General features: G+C 36.4%; 1 protein-coding gene across 2 annotated transcripts in view; it reads left to right on the top strand.

The window, feature by feature from the left end:
* Positions 1-16,047, top strand: part of LOC112966826 (uncharacterized oxidoreductase YtbE-like) — a 55,070-nt gene that overhangs the window by 14,412 nt on the left and 24,611 nt on the right. For both annotated transcript variants that reach the window (XR_003253752.1, XM_026067311.1), the window contains 2 exons: positions 2,449-2,697; positions 10,485-10,586. Coding sequence is in view for 1 of the 2 variants with exons in the window: in XM_026067311.1 (XP_025923096.1) it covers positions 2,449-2,697; positions 10,485-10,586 (351 nt within the window). In the remaining variant the exon portion in view is untranslated. The remainder of the gene's footprint in view (positions 1-2,448; positions 2,698-10,484; positions 10,587-16,047) is intronic.

Below are 16,047 nucleotides of genomic sequence, written 5' to 3' on the forward strand. Positions count from 1 at the left end.
TTTTTTCTTTTTTTTAATTTAGTGCATAAGGACTGTTGTAGTTCATTTTAAGACGTAGAAATGGAGATAATTCCCTCTGGAATGATCTTTGTCTCTTTATTTCCTCTGGAACAATTACACATGTCATCACTGAATGGGGAGCAATAACAAAAATATTCTGAATTTTCCTTCTTCCCCACTCCCTCCCTTTAACTTAAAAGGGTTAAAAAATTGTGTGTCCTAAATATTCTTTCTGGAATCCATTATGCATGAAAAGGGTCTGAGGCCATTTGCAAGACTTCTAAATGAACTCCATTCATTCTGTGCTTGGAAATGTCCATTCAACCACAGTCACAATAGTTATAACCTAATTTCTTTGGCACCAATACCAGCTTATTAAAAATGAAGAAATTGTTAGGAAGTATGGTAATTTCTCTATGCTAGTTATATAATTCTTTATTAAAGTTTCTTTAGTATCTGTATGATGTAATAATTACATGTCTTCTGTAAACAGTTGCAATGTAGTCAGTAATAAGTAATTTAAAATTATTAAGCAATGTTATGAAGATTTTGTAATATCTAGTTTGGAAATGTAGTTTGATCTAGCTTTGCTTATTTCAGTGTGAAACAAGATACAGGGACCTCATTTCTAGATAATTCATGAATAAAACCATTTATAATATTAGCGATAATTAGTGGCTGTGGAGAAAAAAAGTTTTAAAGATTTCTCTTTTTAAAAACATTAAGAATTTGGTTTATATTTGAAAGACAAAATATTTGAGATATGCATGTCAAAACTGCAGGAATATAGTGTTATGATTTCATCACTCTAAAATCCTTGAAGGAAAACCAAGAATTCACTATTCCAAATTCTGTATGTCATACAAAAAAATAAATTGAGGATTGCCCCTTTGTGGTCAGCAGAATTTCATGATCCTCAGGTAAATATGTATGCATGTGATACCAGACAATGTATCTTATTTTAAATGGCTTGGAAGTGCTGAGCAATATTACACAGATACCATTGGCTTTCCTTCCAAGACTGGGAATGGACAAAACTTATAAGCCCTTAGGAGCACCTGGCTTATCAGGCATGCAGATAAGGCTTTGGTAAGTTCTCCTTATTGCTGTATTTGTTGCTAGTGTTGCACGAGCAAGTGGAGCAGACCACTGTGGGCATTCTCTCTCTGGTTCAGCTATGGGCAAGTCTAAGGATGAGCATAAAATAACTGTGTTTATTTTCATTTGTTTCCTTTTTCTGGCAAACTCAGTGGGCATATAACAGTTTAACTTCATAATGTGCAGATAGCTGTGTTTAAATATTGTTTGAAGGGAAATAGTTAACAGGGCATACAAATTTCAAGTGTGTATTACTCTTTGACCTGAAGTCTTTATTTATTAGATTCAGCAGAGGCTGAGGACCCTGATCCTGCAGTTGACAAAGCTGGCTGTCCTGACTGCCCGCGGCCATTCTAAAGTTAGTGACGCAGCCATTTGCTTGCTTGCTATTGTTTATAGAAGTAGGGTCTTTAAGTAGTAGCGTCATCCTAGCAACTGGCTATTCTAGCTGACTGGAACTGACTGAGCATTTCCTCAGACAAACTGTAGAAAGTACTGTTTGTGGGAAGTGTGTGAGTGGGGGTGAGTGGGTGAGGGGCTTATGGCAGGAAAAACAACTAACAGGAAAGGGTAAGTAGAAACATCATCCTTCTTGCACTCAGCCAGTTCTTTATCTGACAGTCCTCCTGCTGGTTGCTTTCCTGCTAACTCTCCTCCTCCTTCCGTCCCCTTGACATGCAAAATGCACTATTTTGTACATCCAGTGAATACCTACACAATGAGAGTTGCAATACTTTGTTACTGAAACTCCYTGTATACCTATTCTCCAACTCCTGTGCAAGGTTCCATTCTTCCAGGTACTGCTGAGCTTCACTCATATGCGAGTTGCACCTGCAATATGGCCCAGTGTGGGGTTATACAGTGCAATAATAACTTGAAGCTACCAGGAGTTCAACAGAATAAAGATTTCAGGATATGTCTCCTACAAAGCAAACTACTTTTTATATATTTGTTTCTTCTTGTTAATATTTTCATCTGTAAATATTGTATTTCTATATGAAAATTAAATGTCACATATTAATATTGCAAAAACTATGTATTTTCTCTTTGGTAGTCTTCAGCCTGACTTCTGATCTCACTTCTTACTGTTTAATACTATTTATATTTGTTTTCAAAAGAGTTATTTCTGACTGRCATCAATATACAAACACCTTATGTGTTTCCCCAGCCTGGAGATCTGTAAGCACACACTATCTGTCAATTCTCATTTCTTTATTATTTTGAAATGAAGATTCAGTAAGAAGGTTCTGTGACAATTTACAAAAAGAGAAAAACAAAAATAAGAAAAAATCTGAAATATGTCATTCATAATTTACTGTTGATATTTGACTTCTAATTTCTTTTCTTTAGGTACTTCCCATCAAGGTGGCTATTCCCATGATGCTGTGGTCTATGCATTACAAAAATGTGGCATTCATCATATTGACACAGCAAAAAGATATGGCTGTGAATCTCTTCTCCAAAAAGCCATCAAAGACAGTGGTGTGAAGCGGGAGGACCTCTGGATAACTACCAAACTGTGGCATAGTGATTATGGCTATGAAAACACCAAAAAAGCCTGCTTGGAGTCCTGTAGAAGACTTGGTGTTGAATATCTTGGTATGAATCTTTATATAGTTCATTTATTGCACCTTCCATAGAAGTACTCGGAAAGATAAATGAACTCCTGAATAACACTGTAGTACAGATAGATCCCAGGAGCCAAATTTTGCCTTTATTTGCATATATGCAATTTCTTGTTCTGTTTGTTTTTAGGAAGCTCTTGTGTGTAACTGAGAGCACAGAATATATCCCTAATTTTAACAGTTGCAAATACTTTAAAACATTTTAAACTACATTTTTGTAAAATAATATTTGATTGTTAAGTTGATTTGAGGGTCAGCTACATGACTGGCAAAGTATTTCACTCAAACAAACAAACAAACAACCCCCCCCCCCCCAAACCTATGAAACTGATTCAGAAACTTAAAAGTAATTTCGTGATAAATGCTCATTTCTTGTCTTGCCTTCTAAATCTCAAGGAACGGGCATCCTCTAAAACTTACTTTGTAGGACTATTAACAGATTTTAAAAATCTGAGTAGCTGCCTTTGTTTTTATCTGATGCAAAATCATTTTGGGAAAATGTTTATAGGGTCTAGAAGACTTCAGAAGATTAAATCCTACTAACACTGAATTGGACTTAGACACTCTTGAAATTGCCCTCATCATAAGCCTCTTATAGTGGAAAAATGTGATATTGTTACTGAAAGAACTCCCATATTAGACAGACAAGGAGCTGCAGTAATGGCCCAGATTAATTTTTTGTACCAACCAGGTGACAGCAGTAGAGGTACCTGCTAGAAATAAAAGTGAAATATTTTTAAATGTTTTTACTTCTTCCTGCCTAGCTGGAGCAATGGAAAGAAAGAGGAGGGACACAGAAACATAAATTTAAAGTAGTAATCTAAAATAATGACACTGATGGAGATAGTGTTTATGCTGACTAACAAAGAATAATTGATCTAACTATCAAACATTATCTGTGATTGTCCTGTAAAGCCTTTGTTTCTCTTCCTCTCCCTGTCCTCCTATTACCAATAAATGCACTTAAATGAACAAGTGAAAGCTTTTGTAAAGTACAGATTTTGCAGAATAATTTATTGATGGCAGCTGCATGCTTGATTCTCACTGGCTTTTTTGCTTTTGTACATTGCAAGATAAAGGGAAAAAACCTCTACCTGTTAAAGACTGTGATATTTGTATGCATGTTTGGCTCCATTCTTTATGGAAACGTGTCCATCAGCTTCCTGCATAGGTATAGAATAATGCAAAATGAGTTAAAATCTCTTTTGATCTGTCCAGTGCAAATACAGGCCACTGCAAAGAGGCTTTCATAAACAAAGTTTCAATCCCTGACTTTGTCTTCTAAATTAAGAAATAACATGTTTCCTCCTCACTGCTTTCTACTTCTTTGGTTTTGTGCTTGCTTTCTTTTTTTCTTCTGCTTGCTATGGCACTGGTGCTGAATGCTGATGAGAGAAAATTTGACTCAACTCCAGGAAATCATTTTCTGTTGATTCCTTTCACCTTACTTTAATTTGATTATGTTTTCTCAGGTACTAGATCCTTTTTAAGCACTCCTTTTAAGTGAGTACTTGCTCACACAAGTACTTAATTTAGATATTACTGCTAAGCAGAAATATGTGAAATGGCAGGGGGTGGGGGGGGGAATCTGTGAGGAAGAAGTGTTCTTGTTGCTGTTGCCGTGTGAGTGAATCCTTGGACTGGCATAAACAGAACTTRAGTTTGTCAGATGTGTTTGAATCTGAAACTTTTTTTGCCCACATTACTACTCAAATCAAGAAGCTGCTATAACTACCTGCACTATGTGCCTCCCTACCAGATATTTCTTCTTTTATTCCTCACCTGTCTTCCTCTCTTTTTTTCTTCACCTTTTTTTCCACTGATGTAGGGACGTCTGAACAACTTATAAAGCTTTTCCTGAACCACCACTTAGTCTAACATAACGACCTAAATCTGTTTCTTTAACTTGACAATCTGTTAACTGTGATGGCTTAGGAGCCATCACAGCCACTGATCCAGCAATGAGGTCAGTAACTTTTGCAAGAGGGATGGATGACAAATGGAGTAACCATGCTGGCCGTTTGAATCACCCGCACTAATCATTTTTGATAGACACAGTAAGATCTGCACTCATGTGAGAGAGGTATGGTTGAGTTTTAAGTTTAGCCCTAGATGTGCTGGTGAATTAGGCCCTTAAAGGAGGGACAATATATGGTGTGTTTCATGGGGTTCATAGAAAGCATCATGCTTCAGGGAGGCATATACCTCCCAGACCTCCAACGGGCCTGGGAGCATCCAGCTGGAAGGTGCTACTGGCAGGATTTCCAAAAATTAGCAATATCTTTGAACATAAATTTTTCAAGGGTTTCAAGAATGTTGAAAATAAGGGCTTTTTGTTGGAAATGTTGAGACTTATCGCAAATCTAACAAAAGTAACTGCAATGCAGAAGACCAGTTTGCAAATACAGTTACAGGMTTGTAGAACTAAGATTATTTATCCCTAGGTTCATTCATGAGCATGCACCTGCATTTTATGTTATCTTTCTGCTAGCCAGTCTAGGCCATGGAGAGGGCATCAAATCCATAACAAGAAAAGTTTTAGTAATAATATGGCAAATTGTGTCGAGGTTTATGTAGGAAAGTAAATTTTTAATTACAAGCTAGTGTTAAAGCCAGCAGTTCTGTGAAATAAAGGTACATGAAAAGTGAAACAGGATATATAACTCTAAATCAGAATTTCCTGATTCATCATATGATATTAATCAAATATGTGGTTCTTCTCAGCATTTCCGTGTATTTATTTCTGTGATGTTACACCTTTATGTTAGGAAGTTAGCCATTCAGAAGACTTCAACAGAAAAGGCTCTAGAGCCATAGCAGTGTAAATTGTGTAGCTGAGCTCTTTGTTCCAAGCAAAGTCCTGATAATTCCCTTCAGAATCCGTTTGGGCTACACAGTCCATCCATGCAGTCTGAACTAGAGACTCAGGAAATAATATAATAGTGATTGATAAATCTGTTCATTAGCAGTATAGAAGAATGCTAGCTGTTGAGACTGACGTGAGGCAGTTACTGCTTTAAGAGAAAGTGTTCCATGTTAAATACTGTTATGAAGCCTTTTCGATAAATGCTTGTGGGGAAAATGACATTAGGAGAGCAATGTTCCAGGGTTTTTATTTGAATTGTTAGATTATATAACCATGAGAAGCTGGAAATTTGTATTATTTGTGGGCAGTGGCTAGAAGAGATATTCTGCTTCTTGCATTTTCTAAATGTGATCCTCCAGCTGGCAGTCACAATAAACCAATATGAAGTGGCAGCAAATATTATAGGTTTGGCAGTAGCAGAATACATTCCTTGGGATTTGGATGAAACATCCAAAGTAACTTCTTGAATGCGCTTTGTGGGTTACTGTATTCATAAACAATTTTATTTTCCTTGTGGCTGTTTTGAATCTGTAGATTCAACCAAATTTAAGCTATCACAAATCCGCAGCTGGAGTTGGACAAATGTTTGTTATATCAGCATATTCAGTGTAATAGAACTTGGCCATTTTTTGCATCCACATAATGATGAAACACCCAGTTCGGATAGTGTGTTAATGCAGRACACTTTGGGGGTTACTTCACATTGATCCTTGTTCCAATAGAATAAAAAAAAAAAGAAAGAAAAGATAGAGCAAGAGAGAAAAGTATATCTGCATACTGACTGCAGTGAAGATTGAGAAAGGCAAGGAAAATATGGTTATTGCATTGAGATAACCATGTGCTAATCACTGAAAAATACTGTTTTGCTTTTAAATGTGTAAAATGTCCCTGCACTTTTGAATTAAAAGAAACTATGTTGATCGTGGGTGCCACAACCACTAAGAAGTAATAAGCCACTCGGCATTTTAAATGTCAGTGTGAAAATAGTTCACATATTAATGTTAGGTTTCCGGCAGCACTGGTTTTTTGACATTTCAACTTTAGGCACCRCTACAGCTTAATTGAGTGCTCTAAAAAGCTGCTAAATACAAGGCATGATCATGAATGTATTTGAGTTTTCTTCCAGTGCATCCTGATACTGTGAATCATTGTTTTGTATTTTGAGTTAAGAATATTAAAAACCTCCAACGATAGAAATGATACAATTCTTGATTACTGGAACGCTAAGCTATTTTGATAAATTATTTAAAACTAATTTATTGTCTCAGAAAGTAAAATGTTTGTGTTCATGTAATCCCCCAGGGAGGAAAACGTTTTGAGCAAAAGAAAGCGCGTGGGTGGAGGTGCGAGCGAGTGTATGTATAAATGAAGTTGAAATTGTAGAGCTTAATTTGCAAGGTGCTGGGTGCTTACTGTTCTTACTGGCCCACAGGTATTATGGAAAGTTTTCTAACAAATGCAGTGGGAGTGAGCAGATCCTCACTTGATGTAAACTGTGTTGAGTTTATTAAATCGAGCGGCAGCTCCATCGCTCATTGTATTCTGCCATGCTTTGCGTTCCTGGCCCTGCTGTGGTGGTTGGTGCGTGACTGGCAGACCCGCGGCCACTCTGCCCTGCCTCTCGCTGAGATAGACTGCCCTGGCTCCAGGCATCTTTCAGGAACACTTCTTGCAGTCAGGAGGACTACTCTGGGATCTGGTAGATGCTTTCTAGCCCTGAGTTTGTATATTTCCAGTCATTGGGAAGTACCAGGAAAAGATTTTTATCTTCTATGCCTAGATATGTGCTCCACTGAAACTGATGGGAGTTTTGCCATCTATTGTCTTGTGGTCAGGATTTGGCTCCTAAACAATTGATACATTTGTGTTAGTCATCAGCTTTCAAATGAATTTTACTCAGGTCCAGCAAGGACCAGATGTTTGAGTCCTCTGAAAAAGCACCCACTTAATATTGTTTTACTTGTCTTTCCCACTCTTGAACTTGCTCATATAAGCTGCCATAATCTTAATTCTTTGGAAAAGTGCAGTTTTTACAGCCTTTCAGTAGTCTTCTTTTTCAGTCTGKTTTTTTTCTACCTCTTTTTTTGTAAATAAGGTTGCCATGCTTAATTTTAGAAATTTAAACTTATGCACATGCAAAATATATAATTAAAAAATACTGCCTTGTTTGGGTTCCGTATATTGGAATTAATTTTATGTTGAAAATGGGCGAACTGAGTCTTACAGATAATGTTGCCAGTTATGCCAATACTAAGCTGTTTGTTGATTTCATCAGAAAGCCTCAATTGAAATATAAACATCATAAGATGATATGAACATCACATAGCTGGTAACATGGCCTTTCTAAAATAAAGGGCCAGTAGCTAATCATGTTTGCATGGAAAGAAGTCTTGGACACTAATATAGGGAAGGGTAATGTATTATGTTTGCAAAATATGTAAGGCCAGAGGTCTTTCAGTTTTCAAATCTGTCAAAAGTCACTCTTATAAGAATGCTTCAGTTTCTTGAGCTGAGTACAAGGTATCTTTGTATGTGGAAATGCAGTGTAGCTGCTTCTGTCAACACATATAAACTATGATGCCTAATGGGATATTCAGGCTTTTGAAAAAGTAGCTTTTGGTAAAAATCTGTTGAAGTTAATAGTTGTTTTTTGTTTACACTGAAATGAAATGTTTTGGTGTAGTTGAGCAGTTTTTCTGGTCTGATTCAGAGACCATGATAGGCAGCAATGAAACATATATGTTGCCTCCGTTTTTAGGTGAGGTAGGCCTCTGACTCCAGTAACTTGCACCTACTTAAGTATGATGTTTGCCTTATGCATTTAAATTAAAACATGGCAGTCTCTATGCAGGAACTGCTGCCAATGGCAATGGATCAAAATGAACACTTGATATTAGCACTGGACTAGTTTTAGAAAACAGTATGATGGGATATTTCAAATTCTAATCCTTAAAATTGCTTCTAATATAAATCAGTGGAAATTTTAACACAGACTTAACTGGTTATAGAATTAGAGTAGTCATGAGTGTTTTGAAAATATCAACCTTACCAAATGCTTTAACCAATATCCCAGTAATGATTTTCAGTTAAACATTACATAAATATTTGTATTTACGCTTAATAAATACAACTCATTTCTTCCAAGTAATTAAGGAAGAAATAATTATTCATGGATCAGTGATGAACAATGCAGTGATGAACTGCATTTTTTTACATGCATAAAATTCACTCTCAAATTTAGAAAAGAGTAAGAGCAAAGAATGAACAGCTTCCTCCTTGAATGGGACATAGATCCAGCTGCAGATGGTTATATATGAACGGGTATTTACTGTCTGAGCAGTGCTGTTTGAAAGTCTAATGGGTTGTTGACATCAGTAAGTGCAAATCTAGCTCATGATTTTGGGATGTGTTTTATACCCTTTCCTACATACATCTGTAATGTACTTCAATCTACAAAATTCTATGTTCTTTTAAGTAGATTCTTAGTATAAGCGAAATACTTGCTTTGACAGTATTGCAAGGATGCGCACAAATGTGAACCAGTGTACAAAACTGAATTTGGTGCTACCCTGTCCTCTTAAATGAAGGTTTGAATTTGTATTTGTAATCCTTAAACTTGAATAAAAAAACAGGGCAGAGGATACAAAAAGGTGCTCTGAGTGAATGCCGTGGTGCATTCGAAGAACAAAACACCCTTTTCATTGCAAAAAATTCATTTTTTTTTTTATTATTTCTTAACCTTGAATAGCTATAAACTGCCAAAAAAGCAACATTATAAAGCACAATAATGCACATCTCAACCATTCATTTCTTTCCTTCTCCTGCTTTGTGTTGGACTAATTTATGAGGTAAAGACCAACACCTATTTGATTGGGATGTCTGCAGTTACCTGCTGAATTTGTGGTTAGGATTTAAATAGAAATGTAGTGGTTTTCAAGGTTTCTCCTAGGTTTCTCTTTCAGAATGGCAAGCAATGTCTACAAACCTTTGAAGGATTTGTGAGCCMTATCATTTTTCAAATTGGGAACGCTTCTGTTGAGGATCTAAACTACAGGTTTACTAGTCTACCTTTGGGCAATCACATTTGGAATTCTGAGTCCAGTGTATGTAAATTTATTCTTTTTAATTTTATGTTGGAAATGCTTCATTTTTGACTACGAGGATAGTTTTTTTTCTTGCATGGAGGTGATGCAAAAAATGCTTTCCTGAGACAGCCATTCTCAGTAATGACTTGAATAAGTTTATCAGCAGTAAATATTAGTTTTGTTTGAAAATGTGCTGGCATTTCATAAAATGTAGTAAAACACAGTTTTGTTCCCTAAAAATTGCAGGTTTTTGGTAATGGTTAAAAAAAAAAAGGCAAACACAAATGCTTGCACAAAATTATAGCAAAAAAACCCTCCATGAAATAATGATTGTGCTGTAATTTCCAAGAGAAATGCATAAATGGAAGTATTCTTTAGAAAAGAAAAACAGGCTTGCTGCTGTGGTTCTATAAAATATCTCTAGAAGTGCTGAGCATATTTGTCTTCCATAAACTTGAAGACTTTTAGCGCTTCAGCAGTAGTCCAGTCTTACTCTAGTGACCTAAATCCCTTTGTATTCAGAGTTTATTAAGTGCTTATGGGATTATGAAACTCTGATTACAGTGACCTAAGAGTGAGGCACATGTATAACTTTTGACACCTTTGGTTGTTACTGAAATGTAGATTTAGTTTATTAAAACTGAATGGATGTATACAGTGATGACCATGGAGTAATAATTATAACCGTTTTGAAGATAGTATGTTAGAAGCCATTATGGATGAAATGTGCTACTTTGCATAGTGGGGTTTTTGGTTTTGTTTTGCTTTTTAGAGAATTTAATAAAGATTCTGATTGCGTTTCTTTTTTAGATCTTTATTTGATACACTGGCCTGATGCACATGTTTCGGGTAAAAGCAATCGGGAGGTCCGAGCTGAAACTTGGAGAGCCATGGAGGAGCTCTATGAGAAAGGTAGTATAATCGTGAAAATCTGTCTTGGCAGAAGGAGTTGTTATGCATTTTAAGTTTTGGGGAGTTCATAGGGAGAGATGTTCAAAAAGTTTATTCATGTGGGACCTTCAGATTTCAGTGGGACTTGGATGTTTAAGTCATGTGGATCTCTGAAAATTACAGCCTTAGTATTCTGGTAAGCTAAATAAAAGAGCTTTCTGTTGCTTGTAAATAATATGTTGCCAAATTGTGCTCCTGAGGTTAGTGATGTTGTGTATACTTTCTTGAGGAAATCTACAGATTACATTGAAAGTTTTATGCTACTGTAGAACATCTTTGTAGTAGCCTCCTCTATTTTAAGCATAGAGCGTGCTACTTAGTTTTACTTCCTTTTAATCCTTTTTTTTTTTTTTTTTTTTTTTTTTTTTTTTGGTATGGTGCTATTTTCCACTTTATCATATATTGTGGTACTTTGTAGATCTTTGCTGCTTGTGATTTGGAAGAATTGAGAAAACAAACTAGATGAAGAACAAATATTGACCTGCAGATTTTTTGGTAGCTACCTTTTGAAGGGGGGCAGGGGGAACTTTTCAAAGGTGGGACCTATCCTCTGAAATTCTAGTGAAAACTCTCAACTTTATTTTTGGTGTCAGCAATCTCCAATTTACATTCATAGCAATAGGAAAGAGCAGACTGCCCCAGTCAAAATTTATCATGTAGATTTCAGAGGATGATTTTGCTCTTTAAGTATGTAGTACTATTAGAAGTAATTTCATGAAAGAAGACGCTGTGACATTGTTCTTAGGCAATAGTGGACCACCTTATTTACAATTCCAGAGAAGTTCCATGAACAGTAGAATGGGAGAGGACTTCTTGGGCTAAGCAGACTAACTCTGCTAACCCAGAGTTACTGAAATAGTGATTGTATCAGGACAGTGGAATTGTAACACAAAGGCATTTGCAGGCTGTATGGCACTATGAGTTTTATCAGAGCAATAAACAAACCCATTCCTTACCCTTCAACACTTCAAGTACTTTTGGTCYGCCTCTGGAAACAGAGAAGTAAATTATCTTTGATATATCTTTTATTCTTTTTATATAAAGTGTACAGAAAGTTGCAAAAATGTTTTCCGTCTAACAGATTGCAATGTTCAGTTTTTTAAGAATGACTACATCAACCTAAAATTTCAAAGCATCAATGACTTCAAGTCCTTAGATGAGTTATTCTACAACCTACTTAATCTTTCCATTGAGAAGTGTTTTCTGATGAGTGTTTAAGTTAGTGCAGGACATTTGTACCTAGATATTTCATCCCAACTTGATGCATATAAGTTGGGGATAATTTTCGCCTTTTATTATTGTTGCCTGTCTCATTGTCTTTATTCTGCTTTTGCATGTGTGTGTTTGTGATCTTTCCTTTCTAACACAACAGTCTTTCTTCCTCTCTTTCCTCCTCTATATATCTTCCTAATAGGAAAGACTGTGAACTACTCAAGGATCTTCCAGTAAGACACTGGAAATACTATCACTGGCCTCATAGAGGGAGAATTACTTTTATTTCTTGTTCCTATATGTCATACCTCTTTACAGACACGTTGCATGTTGCTACCTTCTGTCTTTTTCGGATTTGAAGCTTTTTGTAGACCTGTGATTCGCTTAGCTAAGCATATGTTTTTCAGCTCTGGTCTAACTTGCCTCAGTTAAATTTGCCTTCTCCTGTAGATTAGATATTAATCTGGTTGAATCAAGCGCCTTAGAACATTAACCACCACATTTTTGCTATAAGGGATGTAGACTCTGGATGTCCTGACCATAACCATATGTTACTGAAATGATACGCTAATGTAACCACTCTGGAGATGGAAATACAATGATTCCTGAGGAAAATATTAAATAATTCATTTGCATGGTTAACCACTAAACTTTCTGTGGAAGATTAAACACTTGTTGGATATCTTTATATGACTTGGGATGTGTTATGTGAGTAATTTGTTAACCTTGGTATGAATTTAATATACAATATGGTCAAAATCCTAACTTGAGAGAAAAAAAATAAAACTTAATTTCTTTGGGAGGGGGAAGAATTCAGTTGAGTATACAACTTATCTTTGTCTTCTCTGAACTTTATATAACTTTTTTGGACTTCCCTGGGCATTGCTTCAGATAGGCATTGGTTCCTGTTTGCAGTATTGTGATTTTTTTTTTTTTTTTTTTAAGGAAATGTTTATTCTGTTAAAAATACATTTAAAAACTAAAAGCTCTACATCTGAGGATTGAACATTTTATAAATAATATTATGCTTGTGCAGTCAGTTCATGGAGGAAAGATTGAAATTATTCAACTTGCTAGTGTGTTTAACAGCCAGCTGTGTCCACACTGAAGAGTTTCTGAAAATGCAATGACAATAAACACTGTTCTCCATGAAAAATTAGATTGTGTTATGGGAATAATAATGTATATCTTTCTGCAGGAGACTTCTGAGACCGTTARAAGCTCTCAGTATGGACCTAAGTCTTTGATCTGACTGAAGTTAACGAGCCTTTCTTTAATGACTTCTTTGTATTCACAGATAGTTTGAGTGCATATATTTGAAAATCTCAATCTTTTAACTTCAATTTAAATCCAGGTTAATATTTATCATGCAAAACTCCACCTAGCTGGGGCAAGCAACATTTTAAAGTAATGTAAATTATAGGCTTTTTTTTACCCTAAAAGGAGGGTAAATGGTGTTGGTACCAAGGATTGTAAAACTTTTCARTGGACTTTTTTTTTGGCTTGTATTAAGTTTTAGATCGGTAACAATGGTCACAAATTGTCACAAGAAAATTCCCAGTTGGGCAGAAGGAAAAAATTCTTCACTGAAGGAGTGATTAAGCACAGAAAAATTGTTCAGACCATTGTGGAATCTCTATCTGTGGAGACTGTCAAAACTCAACTGGATATGGCCTTGAGTAACCYGGTCTAATGTAGAAGGTTAACCCTTGAGTCTTGAGTAGGATGTTGGACTAGGTGACTGGCAGAAGTTCCTCCTAACCTTAATTTTCCTGTGATTCTACAATCTGTAGCTGCAATTAGTTTGGAACGATGCTAATCTGAATATGGGTCTTTTTAATACTGAGTTCTGTTTAAGAGCAAGTCTGCTTTCTGTGTACAAGAGCATGGAAGAGTCCGAGTTCCACATTTCTCTTTGGGCACTTTGGCTCTTTGTGTATTGCTGTATTTTGTAGTATATCTTCTTTCCACCCAGTCTCCCCATCTTTGACTGTCTCGTTTCTCCTAGATCCACCTTTCCTGTCTCAGACCCTCCTACTTCTACTGCTACTTACCTATTGCTGTATGCCTCTGTAACCCATTTGTTGTTCTGTCCATATGCTATTGCTGCTACCAGCATTTTGGCTGTACTCTCTTACCTTSCTTCCTCAGTGTATTCCCATTGGCCATCAATACCCACTGACTGCAAAACTCGGATAATCCCTGACTTTTTGCAGAGTGTCTGTACCTGTAAGAACAGAAAATCCAGGCAGACACTGCACTTATCAAAAGTTTCTGTATGGTGCTTTAAATACAGGAAAGAAAAAGCAGTAATTTGTAACCCATAACACTTTTGCAGAGCGTTACTTACTTTAGTGGCTTTCTGGTTAGGTATAAGGGATCATCAGCTTTTTTTCTGGTTGTAGCATGTGGCTCTCAGATTACAAACCCCTCATCCTCTGAACTTTGTTTTTTAAATTGCCTTGTTTGTCCCCATAGTTTCTCAGAACAGGCAGGTAGAACACATTGCATCTTGCCAAGGTGATATGTGAGGCATGTGCACCTTGGTTGTTTCCTAGGCATGACTAGCTCCGCAGTAAATGACCAACTGTAATGGAGAAGAACTGCTGATACTTGCAGTGCATCTACATTCACAGCTTTGTAGACGTGGCCTAAAAAAGAAAAAAAAAAAATCTCAAAGATGGATTCAAACTAGGTTCATCTGAGAGGCAGGATATATAGCTGAGATACAGGGCTGCAGTAACACAACTTGTAGGGCTTCTGGTCTGAAGCATCTTCTCACCCAGCTAACTGAGGAGAGATCAGGGGGCTTGACTTTGTGCACCTGCCCAGATAGGTGTGCACTAATATTTATAAAACTCTGCCCCCAGTTAATAAAAACTCTGTGTGAACAGTTAAAAACAAATCTGAATTACTTGACAAAATTATTTGAATAGACATTTTAGGGAGCAGAAAACTTAGGTAGAAAGTTAAACGAGCCTCCTCAGACATTAATGAATCCTGTTTTAGAAAACTCCTAAGTACCAAAGGCTGTAGAAGAAATAGCAAGGTTTTTATCTGAATGCAGCGTGTGCTAATGGAATTGTGATGTATAATTGGTAGATAAGCATCTACCAGTTCACTGAGATATGTGTACATCCTTAATTTTGGGCTGTCTTTGATCCTTGAGTGCCTAATAGTGCTTCCTCTATATTCTGTTAACGAAGGTTTTGGTTTGAGTTGTAACATCAGAAGCTTCTCATAAACAGAAAATAATAGGTTCAGGTGACGAAAGAGACAGATATTATCCTTTGTTATCATTAAAAAATCCCCACTGTGGTTTACCACTATACTGTTTTTAAGAATCCTCTCTTTGTATTTCATCAAAAGGAATGTGATGTTAACATTTTTCAGAAGAACATCTATGAACAATTTAAAATGAGAATCTGAATAGTATTTGTCAGAGATCTGACTTACTCTCTGCAGTTGGTTAGCTGCCGTGCTGAAGTTTGGGGCTGCACTCCTTGGGTCAGTTTACTTTATGTCTTTGAAACCTAAACAGAATCTCGTTACTGGCCCAAGACTGGGATCTCAGGAACACACTTGAAAGAGCGTTTCGTATTTTAGCATTCTCTTGCTAGTGCTTGAATCCATGCTCCAACTGCCTAATGCAACTGAGCAACTATCTCAAGATCTCTCTTCAGATTAAACACATTTTCCCAGGATTCCAGGTGTTCTTCTCAAGTTTTTCTTAAGGGAGAACGTGACAGATATTAGAGCATGCCTATTCTTGCATAAAAACAGATATAGGGATTCTGAAGCCACTGTTGTCCCTTACAGCAAGAAAAATGCACGATCTATATTAAAATAACAAACCCTGAAAGTTTTTTCCAATTCAGTTTTTTTTTTTTTATCCTTCTGGGTTGATGTCTGGGACATGGTCCAGTATCTTTCTGGTTTGCCTTTGAACTACAGAGTCTTTGGCTGGTTAAACATGCCAGCCTTTTATATTCTCCTGGCTAAATCCTCCAGTATGTTCTTAGTCTATTAAAAGTCCTACCAGTATTTCTCCCTCTTTATTCTGAATTTTTTACAATTTTACTCTCTAGTCTCTTTTGCCTACAAGCAAGGCAAGGTTAAACTTCTAGCCAGCTTTTTTAGCATTCCTGTTGTATAGCCAGAGTCCAGTCATTACATTTACTGTTTTCCCTTAATATTTTTCTAGGAAAAG

This window comes from Apteryx rowi, unplaced genomic scaffold (assembly GCF_003343035.1).
Source record: "Apteryx rowi isolate R43461 unplaced genomic scaffold, aptRow1 scaffold_258, whole genome shotgun sequence".
Classification (NCBI taxonomy): Eukaryota; Metazoa; Chordata; class Aves; order Apterygiformes; family Apterygidae; genus Apteryx; species Apteryx rowi.